Source organism: Musca domestica, unplaced genomic scaffold (assembly GCF_030504385.1).
Source record: "Musca domestica strain aabys unplaced genomic scaffold, Musca_domestica.polishedcontigs.V.1.1 3, whole genome shotgun sequence".
NCBI lineage: Eukaryota > Metazoa > Arthropoda > Insecta > Diptera > Muscidae > Musca > Musca domestica.
Genome location: NW_026712299.1, coordinates 29,362,738 through 29,383,220, shown reverse-complemented (window position 1 = coordinate 29,383,220; position 20,483 = coordinate 29,362,738). Strand labels below are relative to the sequence as shown.

The 20,483-nt window shown below is 35.9% G+C and overlaps 2 protein-coding genes across 2 annotated transcripts; one reads left to right on the top strand and one right to left on the bottom strand.

Annotated features, from left to right (window-relative positions):
- Positions 1-5,746: 5,746 nt before the first annotated feature.
- LOC101896701 (zinc carboxypeptidase) lies at positions 5,747-12,932 on the top strand. The gene is made up of 6 exons (XM_005182736.4): positions 5,747-6,025; positions 6,106-6,242; positions 11,708-12,086; positions 12,150-12,243; positions 12,304-12,600; positions 12,671-12,932. Exons 1-6 carry the CDS (start codon positions 5,855-5,857, stop codon positions 12,862-12,864), a joined length of 1,272 nt encoding a protein of 423 aa, XP_005182793.1. The 5' UTR covers positions 5,747-5,854; the 3' UTR covers positions 12,865-12,932.
- Positions 12,933-17,197: 4,265 nt separating this feature from the next.
- Positions 17,198-20,091, bottom strand: LOC109612441 (uncharacterized). The gene is made up of 4 exons (XM_020036494.2): positions 19,964-20,091; positions 17,578-17,868; positions 17,401-17,508; positions 17,198-17,334 (listed from the first exon to the last, which is right to left on the bottom strand). The coding sequence occupies exons 1-4, from the start codon at positions 20,027-20,029 to the stop codon at positions 17,293-17,295; spliced, it is 507 nt and encodes a 168-aa protein (XP_019892053.2). The 5' UTR covers positions 20,030-20,091; the 3' UTR covers positions 17,198-17,292.
- Positions 20,092-20,483: the final 392 nt, after the last annotated feature.

Sequence of the window (20,483 nt, the reverse complement as noted above, 5' to 3'; positions counted from 1 at the left end):
ATGCCCTGTATAAACCTTTTTACGAGAGCTCTACTAAATATGCATAGTGGTGTAGGGTATCATATAGTCGGCCCCGCCCGACTTTTGAGCTTTCCTTACTGGTTAGCTATTATTTGTGATAACTTTTTTAAGAGTGAATTAATGAAAACTTTAAAATGGCCATAACTCCTTAAATATTGAGTTTTCGTCGTTTTTAGCTATTATTTGTGATCACTTTTTTAAGAGTGAATTAATGAAAACTTTAAAATGGCCATAACTCCTTAAATATTGAGTTTTCGGCGTTTTTAGCTATTATTTGTGATCACTTTTTTAAGAGTGAATTAATGAAAACTTTAAAATGGCCATAACTCCTTAAATATTGAGTTTTCAGAAATTTGATATGAATATGTACTTTATCGAAATTTATGACTTCGCATAAGATTGAATTTAAATGGTCGAACTGCTTCAAATTTTGCATATACCAATATTTTTATCTGTATTAGATGAAGTATGAAAATGGAATACTTCGGTTCCCTATATCTGTTACCTTAGGCATAGGAAGGAAGTAGTCGATGTTGTCCACATCTTGCATGTTGTAATATTTTTATCAGTCACAGGTCAGATACGAATTGGTCAATATTGGCCAACTGCTTCGAAACCTCCCCCATAAAGGGTCAACAGTATGAATAATCATAACTTAAGTCTGGGCGTATAAATCTGTCGGTAAATCCGACTGATACTATTTTACTTGTTTAAGCACGAATTAATAAAAACATTAAAATGGCCATAACCCCTTATATATTGAGTTTTCGGCGTTTTTAGCTATGTTTTGTGATGTTATCTTGTAGCCAGTGATGGAAGGCAAAATCTTAGTCTTTTCAGTACAAGATCAGATGAGAATATTAACGAAATCTGATCACTTGTTCTGGTATCCATAGAATTCTGATGATCTGATGGTAATCGTCGTTATACTTTTTATAACTTGGGTTTTTGTAGCATACCTTAAGGCATTGAAAAGAGAATCTGATTCTAATTGGTTTCATACTTTTTGTAGTACACATGGAAAATTTATTTTTTTAAGATTATGAGCCGTACATGTGACACACCAACCTAAATTCATTCAATAAAAAAAACACTGAGCAGAAAGTTCTGATCTGGCCCAAAAGTAGGTATGGTGTGAAACCCTACGAAATCTCTATGCACCAACAGTTCTAGTCTACTAAAGTTCAAATTTAACTAAAATATAGTACCTAAGGTGAAAGGAAAAATTTTAAACGATTTAGTAATTTATAATACCATTAATGCAAAACCATCTCCACCCTAGGCACCAATAGAGACCTCAATATCTCAAATACAGATTCTATCAGTAATTAAATCTATCCAACTAAATTTTCAGTACTTTTTGCACAATTATGGTACAGATTTCCGAAACCACCTTCATATGACCAGGGTACACATGAACAGCGAACCTAATACCAAATTTCAGATTTCAAGCGCTATCTGTTCACCTAATAACCAATTGTACCAAATAGTAAAAAGTAGTGGTACAATGGCTCAAACCCACATCTTTATAACAAACAGGGACTGTAATACCCAATTTCAAAATTCAAGCCTCATCCGTTCACACTGAACTAAACTCTTGGAAATTTGGTACACATTTCCAAAACCATCTATATGCATATATAAAAATTGGTTTTCAACCTTAATTCTAATAAAATTTTTTAGTTTTTAGTTCTATCCGTTAGTCCCATTGTGGAACTTTTCATAACCTTTAAGTTCAAATTTCCAAAAACACTTTGATACATCCATGCTGCGCTCCATCAGTGACTCTCGTTCAAAATATCAGAATTGAAGCTCTATCAGTTCAGCACAATTCAAATTTGTACTAAATTTAGTACCGTTTAGTACACATAAGTTAAAATAACCATAGCAACCTGCATCACACAATCCAATAGAAATCTTATTTTCCAATTTCAGGATTCCAGCCAAATCGGTTTATCCAAATCCAAATTGTATCAAATTTAGTACCATTTAGTATACACATGTACGAATTTCCAGAGCTTCCGAAATACCCCAATACTACACTCCCACAGTAATCCCAATTAAACATTTCAGAATTCTAACTCTATTGGTTCACCAAAATCCAAATTGTACCAAATTTAGTACATTTTAGTACACATAAGTACAAATTCCCAGTAATACCTTCACATCCCAATCCCACAATGTGGCAGTAATCTTATATCAAAATCTTGGGATACCAGCTCTATCCAAATCCAAATTGTACCAAATTTAGTACATTTTCTACATATAATTACAAATTTCCAAAATTACCTACATATCCCAATCCGATAGTAGTCTCATTTCCAATTTTCAGGATACAAGCTCTATTGTTTCACCCAAATGAAATTTTTACCAAATTTAGTTAATATAAGTACAAATTTTTATAACTACCTACATCAAACAGTCCAATAGAAAACTTATATTCAAATTTCAGGATTCCAACTCAATAGGTTCACCCAAAACTTAAATTGTACCAAATTTAGTACCATTTAGTACATATAAGTACGAATTTATAAAACTACCTATATTCCATAGTCATAGAATGCAATAGTAATCGTTTTTCTAAATTTCAGAATTCCAGCTCCATCGGTTCACCCAAATCGAAATTGTACCAGATTAAGTACTTTTCGTGCACATAAGTACATATTTCGAAAACTTCTTCATATCCCAATCCTACACTCCGCCATTAATGTTAATTTCAAATTACAAGATTCCAGTTCCATCCGTTCCTCCAAATTCAAATTGTTCTAAATTTAGTACCGTTTAGTACTTTTCGTATACATGAGTACACACTTCTCAGAACTACCTCCTTACACTGACTCTACTCCTCAACCTTGATTCCCATTTCAAATTTCAAGTTTTTAGCTCTAACCGTTCACATAATACGAAATGGTACCAAATGTATTACATTTTAGTACTTTTCGTACGCTTATAGTTTGAATTTTCAACAAGTAAGCAAAGACTACAGTCGAGCGGGGCCGACCGTTGAATACCCTACAACACATAATAAACGATACAGTTTATATTAGGCGAGATACTCGAAAGAATTCCACAAGATATTGTGACAAATACTAAAAGAAAACCATCAGGTTACGTTCTCTAATTTTCGAATAATAGCAACTTAAACTAATTTGCTCATTTCCAATTTATTGGTAGATGTTGCACTTAAATGGTCTTCCTAGATCTGGAACCAATATTTCTCAGAAGTGGCAAAAGATTAACATTTATTATTGGTTTTTGACTGAAACGCATCTATATAAGATACAGCCATTTGACTATATTCTTCAACGAAATCAGTGTTAACGAAATAGTCAGAAGTGCGTCTTTCCTGTATTTGTGAATTCTCCAAAAAGTCACTGGAATGGACATTTTCGTATTTTGTCTACAAAAGTTGGCAAACTATATCACACATTGAATATTTTTGGATGGCCATCCGAAACTGCTTGGCTTTTGCAATGTCCGGTAACCCCATTCAAATGCGCGTGAGGATCGGGCGATAATTACGACCTCCTGACAATTTAGCAGCTTTTTGATCAATTTCAACCCCTAAATATATGGCGATCATCTCTAAAAAGAGTAGGCTTCTATTCTGACCCTCATCTTATCCCCATGCAAAATTTCGTAAGGATCGGGCCATAAATGCGATCTGTATATGATATTCTGATATCCTAACTACTTAGTTTTGTTAGCTGTAGAAATATTACCAAATGTTTAATTCAGAATGAAAATATGCCAAAAGTATGACAAAATTGAAAAAATATGAGAAAATGGTACAAAATCAATATTTTCATCTTCTGAATTAATGAGAACTGTCGAAATCAGTTCAGCCGTTCTCGACATATAAGTGATCTTTCAAGCATATCTTCTTTGGTAGACATATATATCGCACATATTTTGCTATATATCCGATTTGTTGGATGTTAACATCAGTGTAAAGATCAGAAGTAACCTTGTCATGGCTTTGTGATTTCGCCGGGATTTAAAATATTCGTGGTTTAATGAAAAATTTTGATTTTTTTCAACACAAAAGTTATGGTCTATTTTTCCCGCTAAAAATTATCCGATGACCACCCAAATTGGTAGGCTTCTTCCCCACCCTAAACTCTAGCTACATGCGAAATTCCGCGTCGATTGGTCTATAATTGCGACCTGTAGAGCAACTGCAAATCAGGATTTTTTTCAGTTTTTGGTCCATTTCAACCCCTAAACATTTGGCGATCATTGATTACAAATTAACATGGACAGACGGACGGACGGACATACATAGCTAGATCGACTCAGCTCGGCGAGCTAGGAAGATCCATATATACTTTCCTATGTGGGAAACCAATATTTCGAGGTGTTACATAAATTCTGGCCCAATCAAACTTATAATACCCCCAACACATAGTGTTGTAGGGTAAAAAAATCGCATGCGATAAAGAATTGAAAAAAATGGAACAAAAAATATTCACTTTTTTATTGGTATATTTTTTCGCGGTTTTCTTAGATTTACTGCTTTTCTGGCAAAAGACCATTCCGAATTGAATTGTAAAAATCGGCCCAGCGGTTTTTGATTTATAAGCAGAATAAATAAGATCAATTCTTTTACATATATATTGTACCTATTTTGCTATATACCCGATTTCTTGGCTATTAGCATTACTGTAATGGTCAAAAGTGATCTTTTAATGTATTACTGACTTAGCTGGGATTGAAAATATTCTCGGTTTAGTGGAAATTTTCCTATTTTCTTACATAAAAGTCAGGGTCTATTTTACCCGCTAATTATTGTCCGGTGGCCGCCCAAATTGGTAGGTTTCTGCCCACTCCATGTAAATTTTCGCGGCGATTGGTTGATAATTGTGACCTATAGAGCAACTGCAAAATCATAAATTTTTTTTTTGTTTTTGGTTCATTTCAACCCCTAAATATTGTGCGATCATCTACAAAAACAATAGGGTTCTATTCTGACCATAACCCTACCTCCATTTTCAATTTCGTGATGATCGGTTCATAATTGCGACCTGTAGCTTGATTACAAATAAACATGGACAGACGGACGGACGGACATACATAGCTAGATCGACTCATTTCGGCAAGATAAAAAGATCCACATATACTTTCCTATGTGGCAAACCAATATTTCGAGGTGTTACACAACCAAACTTATAATACCCCCAACACATAGTGTTGTAGGGTATAAAAATGGCAATGTGTTCTTAATTGATAGGAAATAAGCTCCAATATACTTAGTGGTGGTATACCATCTACCAAATGTTCAGTAAGGCCTATGTGTCACACTTTTCGACAAGCGTATTCATTTGATACCACTCTACAATAGCTTAAACATATTTCCGGCTTTCCTTACACACATAAAAATACACCAAAAGAGCAGCTGGATATTGAACATGACTTGAATTTATAATTATTTTAAATTTTCCCATTTCGAACCAAACAAATGGATCACCCTCTTGGTGCAAACATGTTTATCAATGGTAATTCTCGCAAACAGAAGAACGAACTGTGGCGATATGACTTTAATACGATTGCAAGTACTCAGATCCCTGATAATCTAAATTGGGTTAATTTCGAACACTTTATTGGCATTATTTTTGTATGTACGTAGAGGTGTTGTCGTTAAAGATTAAATAGTGTTGTCGCTACCGTAATCGCAAACAAATACGGTTTTTTGGCTATCAAAAGTCATGCATTTATGGTCTTTAAAGGCAGAGAAATATCAGTCAATACCTGGAGGCGGTAGTGTGAACATCTCTGGGGCGAGAAAAAAATTTTAATTTACATAACAAGATTTTTTTGAAAGACCTCATCTACAATGAAAGGTCTTAGGGTGTTGATTATTTTCATTGGTCTAATCCATTTAATTGCCGGTGCCTCATTGGCACCAGAACAAAAAGTTCGTTACGATAATTATAAAGTCTACGAAACAACCGTTGAAAATCGTGAACAATACGCACTCTTGCAATCGTTGGAGGGTGAATTTGCGGTAATAATTAAAAGAATAAATATTATAGATGGTGTAATAATACAACAGAATTTTATTTGAAACCCCACACCCACTTTTAGCTGGACTTTTGGAATGACATCCATCAATTTGGAGAAAACTATGACGTTATGCTCAAGCCCTCGGAACAATCAGCCTTTGAAGAGCGTTTGAAGCAACACAATATCAAATATAGAGTTAAAATTGAAAATGTTCAAAGGTAAGTGGAAAAATTTAATCAGCAGACAAGTTACATATCTACTATACATACATGCAAAGTAGAAACTGATACGGTCGGATTTTGCGACATAAAAAATATTGAAAATTTTACTAACCAGATATGCATTTCCAAATTATATAGGATGGGAAAAAATGTAGCGAGTAAACCCAGAAAAAGAAGTCCTAAAGTCGAACGGGCGACTTTTTGATTCCCTACACCAATTTTGCATATTTAATAGAAAAACAAGTTAAAAAGCACTAAGTTCGGCCGGGCCGAACTTTGAATACCCTCCACCGTTTGGAACGCATTTGTAAATAAAATCCTTAAAATATTCTGTTAAAATATTAAAAATATCGAATATAGCCGTTATTTTGGTGTCTATACGACATGGACCTACATAGGCATTGTTTGACATAAATCATTATCATATTCAAATTCGAAACTTGAAGTAAACGGTGAATAATGTAGCTAAAATCATCAAAATATCGTATATAGGGAGATACCGTTGTATCGGAGCTGTGCGAAGATCTGGACCAGCATTGACAATTTTCTGTCATAGGCTGTAGCATCCATTACGAACTTCAAATACGACATCTCAAACAATTTGGGTGGGTATTGTACCTAAACTCGTCAAAATACCGAATATCGAGAGGTACTGGTATATGAGGACTATACGAAGACCTGGACCTGCATAGACAATTTTCTGTCTTAGGCTTTAGTATCCATTGCGAACTTTAAATACCAATTTTGAAACAGTTCCGGTAAATAGTGTCGTTAAAATCATCATAATACCGAATATTGGGAGGTACCGTTATATAGGGGCTATACGAAGACGTGGACCTGCACAGACAATTTTCTGTCTTAGGGTGAAGTATCCAATTCGAACTTCAAATACCAAATTTGAAACAATTCCGGTGAATAATGTCGCTAAATTCATTAAAATACCGAATATCGGGAGGTACCGTTATATGGAGGCAATATGAAGACGTGGACTTGCACAGACAATTTTCTGTCTTAGGGTATAGTATCCATTTCGAACTTTAAATACCAAATTTGAAACAATTCCGGTGAATAATGTCGTTAAAATCATTAAAATACCGAAAATCAGGAGGTACCGTTATATGGGGGCTATATGAAAACGTGGACCTACATGGCCCATTTACGAATTTAACCTGCCTACTGGAAAACTAAACGAGTGTGCAAAATTTTAGCTATCTATCTCAATTCATTCGAAAGATAGCGTGATTACAACAGATAGACAGACGGACAGACAGACAGACAGACGGACATGGCTAAATCGTCTTAGAATTTTACGCTGATCAAGAATATATATACTTTGTTGGGTCTGACATGAGTATTTCGAGGAGTTACAAACGGAATGACAAAGTTTATATACCCTCCATAGTATGGGGGGGGGGTATAAAAGAAGGCCTAAAGTCAGTGATACCCTACACCAATTTGCATATTTAATAGTAAAACAAGTGAAAAAGCTGCAACTTCGGCCGGGCCGAACTTTGAATACCCTCCACAAATTGGTACAAATTTGGCAATTTTCAAAAATTTTAAATCCATTAAAAATTCTGTTAAAATCTTGAAAATGCCGAAGGTAGCCGCATATTAGGGTCTATACGACGACGTGGACCCGCATACGCAACTTTTGTCATAAGCCTGCACAGACAATTCTCTGGCATAGGCTGTAGTATCCAATACAAAATTTGAAATAATTCCGGTAAATAATGTCGCCAAACCGTTATATGGGGGCTATACGAAGACGTGGACCTACATGGCCTATTTTCGGTTTTAGGCTGTAGTATTCATTACAAAGTTCAAATTCTAAATTTAAAATAGTTCCGGTAAATAATGTCGCTAAAATCATCAAAATACCGAATATCGGAGGGAACCGATATATGAGGACTATACGAAGACGAGGACCTGCACAGACAATTTTCTGTTATAGGCTTTAGTATCCATTGCAAACTTTAAATACCTACTTTGAAACAGTTCCGGTAAATAATGTCGCTAAAATCATCAAAATACCACAAATCGGGAGGTACCGTTATATGGGTGCTATACGAAGACGTGGACCTACATTGCCCATTTTATGTATTTTGCTGTAGTATTTATTACGAACTTCAAATGCGAAATTTGAAAAAATTCCGGTAAATAATGTCGCAAAAATCATCAAAATACCGAATATCGGGGGGTACCGTTGTATGGGGGCTATACGAAGACGTGTACCTGCACAGATAATTTTCTGTCTTAGGCTGTAGCATCCATTACGAACTTCAAATGCCAAATTCGAAACATTTCCGGTGAATAATATCGCTAAAATCATCAAAATATCGAATATAGGGAGGTACCGCTATATGTGGGCTATACAAAGACGTGGACCTGCACAGACAATTTTCTGTCTTAGACTGTAGTATCCATTTCGAACTTCAAATACCAAGCTTGAAACAATTCCGTTGAATAATGTCGCCAAAATCACCAAAATACCGAATATCGGGAGGTAGCGTCATATGGGGGGTATATGAAAACGTGAAGCTGTATGGCCCATTTACGAACTTAATCTGCCTACTGGAAAAATAAACATGTGTGCAAAATTTTAGCCTTCCATCTCAATTTGCTCGAAAGATAGTGTGATTACAACCGACAGACGGACAGACAGATAGGCAGGCAGATAGACGGACATCGCTAAATCGACTTAGAATTGTATGCTGATTAAGAATATATATACTTTGTTGGGTCTGACACGAGTATTTCGAGGAGTTACAAACGAATGACAAAGTTAATATACCCTCCATAGTATGGCGAAGGGTATACAAATATTTATTGGAGCAAAAGATATACCCGACCGAGTTTCACCAAATAGAATAATTCGGTTGAATATGAAAAAATCTATTCAATTTGGGTTGTTATTGCATATATGGTCGCCAATAAAATCTTAAAGTCGGATGAAGATGTATATCGAAGGTATATAAAAATCTGAACCGATCTGGTTAAAATTTAACAGAGGCATTTTCGTACTGCATCTGATGTCCGGCATCAAATATCATTATTGTGGAGTGCATGTTACGCATGTGAGATACTTTAATACCAAATCGGATGAAATATGTATGTGGGAGCTACAGCTATATCTGAACCGATTTTCACCAAAAATTTGAAGTACTTGCTTCTAAACGGAATTCGTTTGGATGCGCCAAAATTCAGGTCATTTGGACTGATATTGGCCATTTGGTGCACAATTAACGCGCAATTGGTTGAAAAACAGGGGGAGATAAAAAACTGCAACCAAATTCAGACTGCTGTCATTTTTAAGCCACTCGTCCGACAGCTGTTTAAATTTTTCCAGTGATAGCTCATTATATTGTTTTCCAGAAAAAAAGTTATTCGTGATAGAATTCAAGCATGATAGTGTGATTCCCTTATATTTGGCTGGAAAAACACAAGTGGCTATAGTTAGAGCGCTCCAGCATTTAAATGTGAATACATCCTTTGTGTCTCGTACTATCGCTCGTTACCGAGATACTGGTAGCGTAGCTCGACGTCAAGAAAGTGAGCGGAAGAAAACAGCATCATCAGCAGAAATGGTTCGAAAAGTAAAGAAGCGACTTGACCGAAATCCGCTTCGCAGTGGCCGAAAAATGGCTCGTGAGCTGAACATATCGCAATATTCCATTCGGCAAATATTGTTAAATGAGCTCAGGGTAAAGCCATTGAAGTTCCAAAAAGTGCAAGAACTTACACCGCAACAGAAAGAAAATAGACTCAAAAGAGGTAAAGAGTTGTTTCGCTTGGCCGAAAGTGGTGAACTGCCGAGTTTGGTTTTCTCCGATGAGAAACAAACAATATGACCGTTTTCACTTGCCCAAGAGGTCAGCTGAAAATGTGCACCTTTGATTGTGCACCATGGTGATGGTGTGGGCCGCCATAACAGCCGATGGTCGCTCTCTGCTCGTATTAATCGACCGTGGCATCAGAAGAAATGCCGAATATTACCGCGAAAATGTTCTGGAGGGTGTATGAAACCCTTGGGCGCGCAAACATTTTGGCCGCAGACCTTGGACATTCCAACAGGACTCAGCACCATCGCACGCACTCAGCACGCGCCACAAAATGAGGTTCCTCGCTCCAAAGTGTCAATCACATCAAGGAATCGCTTCGCGGGGAATGGACCAAAATACCACAGAGCAACATTCGGGCAGCGTGTGACGGTTTTATTGGCCGTTTAAAGGCCATAATTCGTGCCAAAGGTGGCCAATTCGAACAAATCTAAACTTATTCTAAAATTGGATGCTATTTCCGACATTTTTTTGCTTTCATTCAATAAAATTAAAAAACAAGTAAGCAAAGGCTATAGTCGTGCGGGGCTGACCCTGTGATACCCTACAACACTACATTATGTTAGAAATCCCCTTATGATCAAATCCATTTTGGAAGATATAGCTTTTAAAAATTAGACTTATTCAATGTCCTTAACTCTCTTCTCATATTCGTCAACGAAATCAGCATAAAAAAGCCAGGAGTTCGCCTATTGTGAATTTTGGATTTAGCCTTTAAATTATTTTTAGCGATTCGGTAGAATGGAAATGTTGGTATTTTTTTCGCGCAAAAGTAGTGGTCCATTCTACCCGCTGTGCTAAACTCTAACTTCACGCGAGATTTCGTGTCCTTTGGTTTATATTTGTGACCTTTATAACGGCTGCAAAATCAGGAACATTTTTAGTTGTTGGTCCATTTCAACCCCTAAATATTATGCGATCATCTTCAAAATCAATAGGGTTTTATTCTGGCCTTAGCCCCACCTGCATTCTAAATTTCGTGAAGATCGGGTCATAATTGCGACCTGTAGAGTGATAACAAATTAACATGGACAGACGGACGGACGGACATACATAGCTAGATCGACTCAGCTCGGCGAGATAGGAAGATCCATATATACTTTCCTATGTGGGAAACCAATATTTCGAGGTGTTACATAACCTCGAGGCATTACATAACATAACATCTCGAATCTCAGGATTTGGATGAATTTAGCCAATTTTAAATAAAATTTTTTAAAAGTTTGGATGCCATCCGCTATGGTAGGAAATTATTTACACGTTTCCAACATTATGTATCTACTACGTCAAATACCAAAACTTTATTTTTTTAATTTTTTGGGGACTAGAACTTTCCGTCAAAAAATCATAAACCTCGGCAAGTAATAAAAAAACTAATAATTAAAAGCTGTTTTTAAAAACAGAAGCGGGATCAAAATTCACTATAATACAATACATGGCGACACATTATGCGAGGATTTCTACTTTTTCGACTATTTTACAGGTTTAAATTTTTTTGACAGTCGATAACCTAAAAAACTGTCAAACTGTACCATCTAAGGGTGTAGGATATCACATAGTAGGCCCCCCTGAACGATAGCATTTTTAGAAGTTGTTTAATTATTTCCCCCCCTTTCGTTTTAGCTTAATCGATAACGAACAACCGAAAACCAGATCGTATGGATTCGATTGGGAAAACTTCCACAAGTTAGATGAAATTTATCAGTGGATAGATGAAATCGCTGAACGTTATCCGGATAAAGTAACACTCTTCGATATTGGTCATTCGTATGAGGGTCGCTTGATTAGAGGTCTTAAAATTTCACATAAGCCCGGAAATAAAGCTGTCTTCATTGAATCGAACATTCATGCTCGTGAATGGATTACGTCGGCTACAATCACATATGTCATCGATGAACTGTTGGCCTCTCGTAATCCTGGTGTACAAAAAATGGCCGAAAGTGTTGACTGGTGGATAATTCCGGTATTGAATGTTGACGGTTTTGTGCATTCACATGAAGTGGTAGGTGTAACGAGATGTTCAATTTTAAGATGCCGAATATTGCATTTATTTTCTCTTTTTTAGAATCGCATGTGGCGCAAATCCAGATTACCTTCAGATCCCACGGGCAAATGTATTGGAACAGATTTGAATCGTAATTTCGATTTCCTCTGGATGTGTAAGTAGATCAAAAAAAAATGGGGAGTCCAACAAGAAAAAAATATATTTTTTTCTGCAGATGCTGGTGCCTCCAGCGATCCTTGCTCGGAAACATATGCTGGTCCCTATGCTGAATCGGATCCCGAAATTAAACAAATGACACAATTTATTAACACCAGCATTCCGGAAGATACCATTAAAATCTACATATCCCTGCATTCCTATGGCCAATATGTTTTGTCACCTTGGGGCCATACCGACACTGAGGTACCCGAACACTATGGTGAAATGATGCATGTTGCCAAGGGTTTTGCTGATGCTTTGTATCGCCGTTACAACACTGTTTTCACTTATGGTTCCAGTGCCACAACACTTTGTGAGTTACAATATCACTTTTAATTTCGAATTGCCTTGAAATTGAATGATTTTAAATTTTCTTTTCACAGACAAAGTCTCTGGCTCTGGCAAGGAATGGGCTTATGGCGTTAAAGGCATCCCCATTCCATATACCATTGAATTGCGCGACAAGGGTGAATATGGTTTCATTTTGCCACCAGAAATGATTTTACCCGTGGCCAAAGAGGTTTTGGATGGTTTCGTTGGCATGATTTCGGCCGCCAAGGAGATTAATATTGTCTAAAGTCTCGAGATTTAAAATTGCATTGAGTTAAAAATATAATTTTTAAAAATTTTAATAATTTTTTTTATATGGACCAATCGAAACGCAATTTTGAGTTTGGGACAGGGCGGGCAGATAATAAAAAAATTAACCACAACTTTTTTTTTTTTTAAAAAAATACCGAAACTTCCATTGAAACATTTTTAGTCCCGGCGAAATCAAAAATACATAAAAATGTCACTTTTGAACGTTACTTTGATACCGATAGCCGTATAGAAAAATATTTACGGTCTCATATATCAAAGAAGGGGATGTTAGTAAGACCGCTAATAATTCAAAAATGGCTGGACGGAGTATGACATTTCTCACCAATCTAAAAACATCGCCTAAAAATATGCCAATAAAATACGCCAATATATTTACCAGCACGACAGAAGGTTTCAATACAAGCCATATGCCTACGGGTTAATATTTACCAGGGGCAAAAACCAAAGGTAAACCAAACCAAAGGACTATATGGCATTATTTCATCACATTGTATCACATCGTGGGTGACGCACGACTATAACTTTTGCTCATTTGTTATACCCTCTACCATAGTATGGATGGTATATAAAGTTTGTCACTCCGTTTGTAACACCTCGAAATATACATTTTAGACCCCTTGATCAGCATAAAATTCTATGTCGATTTAGCGATGTCCATCCATCTGTCCGTCTGTGGAAATCACTCTAGTTCCGAACGAAATAAAGTAGATTGATAAAATTTTACTCAAATGTATATTATGTCTACAGAACTTTTGGTATTGAAAATGACCCCCATATAACGGTACGTCGCGATATTCAGTGTTTTGATGATTTTAGCGTTAATAGTAACTCCCTATATTGAAGATTTTTATTATATTATTCACCGATATTTTTTTTCAAATTTCGCATTTGAATATTGTAGTGGTTTATGACAAAAGTTGCCTATGCAGGTCCACGTCGTCGTTAAAACCCTAATATGAGGGCTACATTTAGTATTTTTAAGATTTGAACAGACATTTTAACGGATTTTATTTTTTTTATACCCTACATCTCATAGGGTATCATGTCTTTGTGCATTTGTTTGTAACATGAAGAAGGAAGCGAGATAGACCCATAGTTACTTTAGAGGATCTCCATAGAATCACTTTCTGAGTTGATTTATGCATGCCAATCCGTCTGTCCGTCCGTCTGTCCATGTATTTTTGTTAACAAAATGCAGGTCGCATTTGTTATCCGATTGAGATGAAATTGTCTAAACAACATTTGTTTGGCCCAAGGACCAACCCTATTGAAATTGGAGATAATCGGTTAAAATTTAGATATACCTCCCATGTATATCTTCGTCCGATTTGCCTTTTATTGTGCACCAAGCGTGTAATATCAGCCCGAATAGTATGAAATTTTGCACATACAACCAAATTAGGTCTAAAAATAAGTATGCCAAATTTGATCGAAATCGGTTCACATATACCCATAGCTCCAATTTGTTATTTTAGTCCTCCGCAGCCGTAATATGCACTCTGTAACAACAATATTTGGGGAAATATATCAAATGCAGCTCAGAAATACATTTGCTAAATTTTATCGAGATCGGTTCAGATTTCGATATATCTCCCATATATAACTTCATCCGATTTACCTTTTATTGTGCACCAAGCGTCTAATATTTGCCCAATTGAATGCACTTACGACCGAGTTGAGTCTAGAAGCTAGTATGTCAAATTTGGTGAAGATCGGTTCGGATATAGCTATAGCTTCGATATATATTGTTCATCCGATTTGTAGTATTTGTTACCCAGAGCCGTAATATGCACCCAGTAACAAGGATATTCAGGGAAATCTATGAAATACAACTCAGAAATATATTTGCCAAATTTTATTGAGATCGGTTCAGATTTGGATATAGCTCCCATATATCTTTATCCGATTTCAAATTAATGAATATTGCACCAAATGGGCAATACAAGTCCGAACATAAAAGATACAAATGTTTCGGCATATTTAGTCCTTTGAACTTTAAAGTATAATTATAATCATAGCGTGTATGATTGAATTCTCCCATAAAAACTTTTAATTGTTATGCGGAGCTCTACTAAATTAGCAAAGTGATGTAGGGTATCATAAGGTCGACCCGCCCGCATTTAAGACTTTCTTTACTGGTTTTTTATTTTGTAATATTTTTTATTTTTTTATCATATTTGTATACCCTCCACCTTCGTAACATCCCTTAATATTCGTCGTAGACCCACTAAAGTATATAAATTCATGATCAGCATAAAATTCGATATAACGATGTCAGTCTGTCTGTCTGTTGAAGTCACGATACAGCCCACATTATTTGTCGTAGAGTTTCAAACTTTAGGAAAACCATTTGTATTATGTCTAGGGTGATTGGTATTGAAAATCAGATATATCGGTCCTCGTTTTGGTATAGACGCCATATAATGGTACCTACCGATATTCGGTATTTTGATGATTTTTGTCACATTTTTTCACGGATTTATCTAAAAATTGGTATATGTAGGATATAATGGGTTCTTGTATGTGCGGCGAAACATTGAAGCCATACGTTTTGGTATAGACCCCATACAACGGAACCTCCCGATATTCGGTATTTTTATGATTTTTGCCACCTTTTTTCACGGATTTGTCTAAAAATTGGTTTTTGTTGGTAATGATGGGTTCTTGCTCCGGTGGCGAAACATTGTATGTGTAGGTCCACAGTTTGGTATAGATCCCATATAATGGTACCCCCAATATTCGGTAGTTTGATGATTTTTGACACATTGGGTTCTGGCTTGTATGGCGAAACATTGTATGTACAGGGTGAGATAAAAAAAAAACAAAATCAAACGCTATATTTATTTTAAATTTTATTGAATGAAAGCAAAAAATGTAGAAAATAGGACAACATTTTAGAATAAGTTTAGATTTGTTCGAATTGGTCACCTTTGGCACGAATTATGGCCTTCAAACGGCCAATGAAACCACACGTCACACGCTGCCCGAATGTTGCTCTGCTGTATTTTCGCACATTCCCCGCGAAGCGCTTGCTTGAGGTGATCGACACTTTGGTATTTTTTAGTGCCAACCTTGCTTTTCAAAATACTCCAGACACAATAGTACAACCTCAAAGGAACCTCATTTTGTAAACATTCTTGGGTAACGCGTGCGGAGTGCAATGGTGCTGAGACCAGTTGGGGTGTCCAAGGTCTGCGGCTAAAATGTTTGCGTGCCCAAGGCTTCAATACACCCTCCAGAATATTTTCACGACTATCAGAAAAAATATTTTCGGCAATAATTCTAGTGCCACGGTCGATTAATACGAGCGACAATCGGATGTTATGGCGGCCCACACCATCACCATGGGCAGCGCTTGAGTTCTAGGGGCTAACCGAAGGTGCACATTTTCCTCTGACTTCTTTGGCAAGTAAACACGATAATTTTGTTGGTTTACAAACTGGTGGACAACCAAATTCGGCAGTTCGCCACTTACGGCGAAGCAACTCTATAGCTCTTTTGAATCTATTTTCTTTCTGTTGCGGTGTAAACTCTTGAACTTATTAGAATTTCAATGGCTTTACCCAAATTTCGTATGTGGAGATCTTAATGGGTACCAGTGACAGAAGATTGCCTATGGAGGTCAATTTCTTCGTATAGCACCCATATAATGGTACCTCCCTTTATTCGATATTTTGATGATTGTGCGAAAATATTACTCGGAATTCTTTCAAATTTCGCATTTGAATATTGTGGTGGCCTATGACAATAATTGCTTGTGCACATCAACGTTTTCGTATAGACCCCAATATAACGGTACCTCCCTATATTTGGTAACTGCTTGTACACAACCAAATTTTCGTATAGAACTCAATATAACTGTAACTTTCTTTTATTATTAAGATTTTCGGCCAGGCCTTACCTTAAGGCTTTATTACTTGTTTGTCATAGGCTGTACTACAAATTACGAACTTTAAATATCAAATTTGAAACAATTCCATTGAATAATTTCGCTAATATTATTTAAATACCGAAAACAGGAACTTATGTGGGAACTATACGAAAACGTGGACCGACAAGGACCATTTACGATGTAAACCTACTGGCAAAATACACATGTGTGCCAATTTTAACCTTCTATCTCAAATCGTTTGAAAGATAGCGTGATACCAACATACTTCGAATTTTACGCTGATCAAGAATATATATACATTGTTGGGTGTGACATGAGTATTTCGAGGAGTTGCAAACGGAGTTCCTCACAAAGTTAATATACCCTCCATAGAATTGTGGAGTCGATTCAAAATTCACATATTTGTTGCTTTTCTCAAAAAAACTATATTTATTCAATATAATTAGTTGATACATTTAAAACATGGATTATTGCTAGGCAGTACCCACTTCATGAACTGCACCAAAGCCATTATTTGGTAACTTCTATTTCCACATTTATACATGATTTACCCTTGAAGATAAAAACAAAATTAAATTTATTAAATTAAAAAAATAATAAATAAATAAAATAACTTACTGTATCATGCGTTATATCCGAATGTATAGAAATGACTCCACGGGCAAGACTCAACAACGTTTTGAAGGGGGTTATATCGATTTTATTATCGTTTCCACATACTTTGCCCTTCAAAAATAACGCAAGTAGCAGAAAAATATAAAAATAACCGCATTTATAATTTGTGTAGTTCCTTACCGCTTCCACGGGACACGATGTTGGGGCACCAAATATTTCCATATATTTCTTAATATTATCCGGCGCTTGTCCGGCCATACTGCATACATCACCTTTGCCCTCCTTGACGACAACACCATCTTTTGTGACTTTATACTTGGCCACTGCCGTTTTGAAAGCTTTGTTCACAACACAACCCGTGGGTATAAATTCACATTTCTTATTAAGTTTCAGGGTAAATTCCGGATCAGCTGCTACAACGGGGTCATCAATACAGTTTTCACTTTTCAAAACTTTTACTTTGTAACCATTCTAAAAAAGAGATTTAAAAATCAATTGGGACATTACGCCATAAATAAAATGTCTTGAATAAAATATAGATTTTTTTTATACCCTCCACCATACTATGGAGGGTATATTAAGTTTGTCAATCCGTTTGTAACACCTCGAAGTATACATTTTAGACCCCACAAAGTATATATATTCTTGATCAGCATAAAATTCTATGTCGATTTAGCAATGTCCGTCCGACTGTCCGTCTATTCGTCTGTGGAAATCACTCTAGCTTCCGGACGAAATTAAATAGGTTGATAAAATTTTACTCAAATGTGTATTATGTCTGTAGGACTTTTGGTATTGAAAATGGGCCATGAAAGTCCACGTCTTCGTATAGCACCCATATAACGGTACCTCCCGATATTCTGTATTTTGATATTTTTAGCGACATTATTTACCGGAATTGTTTCAAATTTGGTATTTGAAGTTCGTAACAGATACTACAGCATTAAACAGAAAATGGGCAATGTAGGTCAATGTCTTCGTATGCATGTCTCCCGATATGCTGTATTTTGACGATTTTTGCTATATTATTTACCAGAATGGTTTCAAAATTGGTATTTGAAGTTCTACAACCTATGACAAAAAATTGTCTGTGCAGGTCCACGTTTTATAGGCCCCATGTTACCTCCCTATATTGGGTATTTGATGATTTAGCTACATTATAAACAGTTTTTTATACCCTACACCACATAGTTGTAAGGGTATTATGTCTTTGTGCATTTGTTTGTAACATGGAGAAGGAAGCGAGATAGACCCCTAGTTACTTTTGATCTCCATAGAATCACTTTCTGAGTTGATTTATGCATGTCAGTCCATCTGTCCGTCCGTCCGTCTGTCCATGTATTCTTGTGAACAAAATGCAGGTCGCATTTATTATCCGATTGAGCTGAAATTTTGCAAACAACATTTGTTTGGCCCAAAGTCGAACCCTATTGAAATTGGAGATAATCGGTAAAAAAAATTGACATAGCTCCCACATATATCTTCGTCCGATTTGCCTTTTATTGTGCACCAAACGTGTAATATCAGCCCGAATAGTATGGAATTTCGCACATTCAACCAAATAAGGCCTGAAAATAAGTATGTCAAATTTGATCGAAATCAATTCAGATATAGCTATAGCTCCCATATATATTGTTCATCCGATTTATTATTTTTGTCCTCCGTAGCAGTAATATGTACAAAAATATTTTGTAAATACTGTAACAAAAATATTTGGGGAAATATATCAAATGCAGCTCAGAAATACCTTTGCTAAATTTTATCGAGATCGGTTCAGATTTGGACAAAGCTACCATATATAACTTCGTCGGATCTACTTTTTTGTACACCAAACGTCTAATATTTGTCCAAATGGGATGGAATTTGGCACAAGCGACCGAAGCTAGTATGCCAAATTTGGTGAAGATCGGTTCAGATATAGCTATAGCTCCCATATATATTGTTCATCCGATTTGTTGTATTTGTTACTCACAGCCGTAATATGCACTCCGTAACAACGATATTCAGGGAAATATATAAAATACAGCTCAGAAATATCTTTGCCAAATTTTATCGAGATCGGTTCAGATTTGGATATTGCTCACATATATATCTTTATCTGATTTCAAATTAATTTTGCACCAAATGGGCAATACAAGTCCGAATTTAAAAGATACAAATGCTTCGGCATATTTAGTCCTTTGAACTTTAAATTATAATTATAATCATAGCGTGTATGATTTAATTCTCCCATAAAATCTTTTAATTGTTATGTGGAGCTCTACAAAATTAGCAAAGTGGTGTAGGGTATCATAAAGTCGGCCCCTTCAGACTTTAGGACTTTCTATACTGGTTTCAAGTTTCGCATTTAAATATTGTAATAGCTTGTGAAAAAAAAGTTGCCTATGCAGGTCCACGTCGTCGTATAGATCCTAAAATACGGCTACTTTCGGTATTTTAAAGATTTTAACAGAATTTTTAACGGATTTTATTTTTGTGAAAATTGCCAAATTGGTACCAAATGGTGGAGGGTACTCAAAGTTCGGCCTGGCCGAACTTACAGTTTTTTTACTTGTTTTTTACTCACACAGGCCAAGGTTACATCCAACACCATTCCAAAAAGTAAAAAACTTAGGACTGCTTTCGTTAACATTTTCACTTTTGCAAAAAACCAAATAAAAACTTTAAAAGTAAATTATTTCCATATAGACTTAGCAAACCTTATGGCTTTTTTATTGCAGTGCCGAACTTTATATACCAAAATATGCCCAGGGTCATTGTAATTAAAATTAAAAACTTTCAAAAAATATGATTCGCTTCATTGAATTAATTTCACTAAAAATGGCGAGTTCCAATAATTTCATTGATTTACCAAAAAAATTTGTTTAGTTAAATGTACCATGAAATATTAAATATACCATGTGCAAGTAGTGGTTCCTAGGCTAATTCACTTCTTATCAGTTTTAGATCTGTAATTAAAGTTGGACAAATTTAATTGAGCCAAATCTGTCTGGGATCTATCTGATGGATTTAATTGTCCTGAAAAGAATGAGTGACACGGTTTACTTATCACATCCCATCATATTTTTTTGGCTCTTCATATAGAG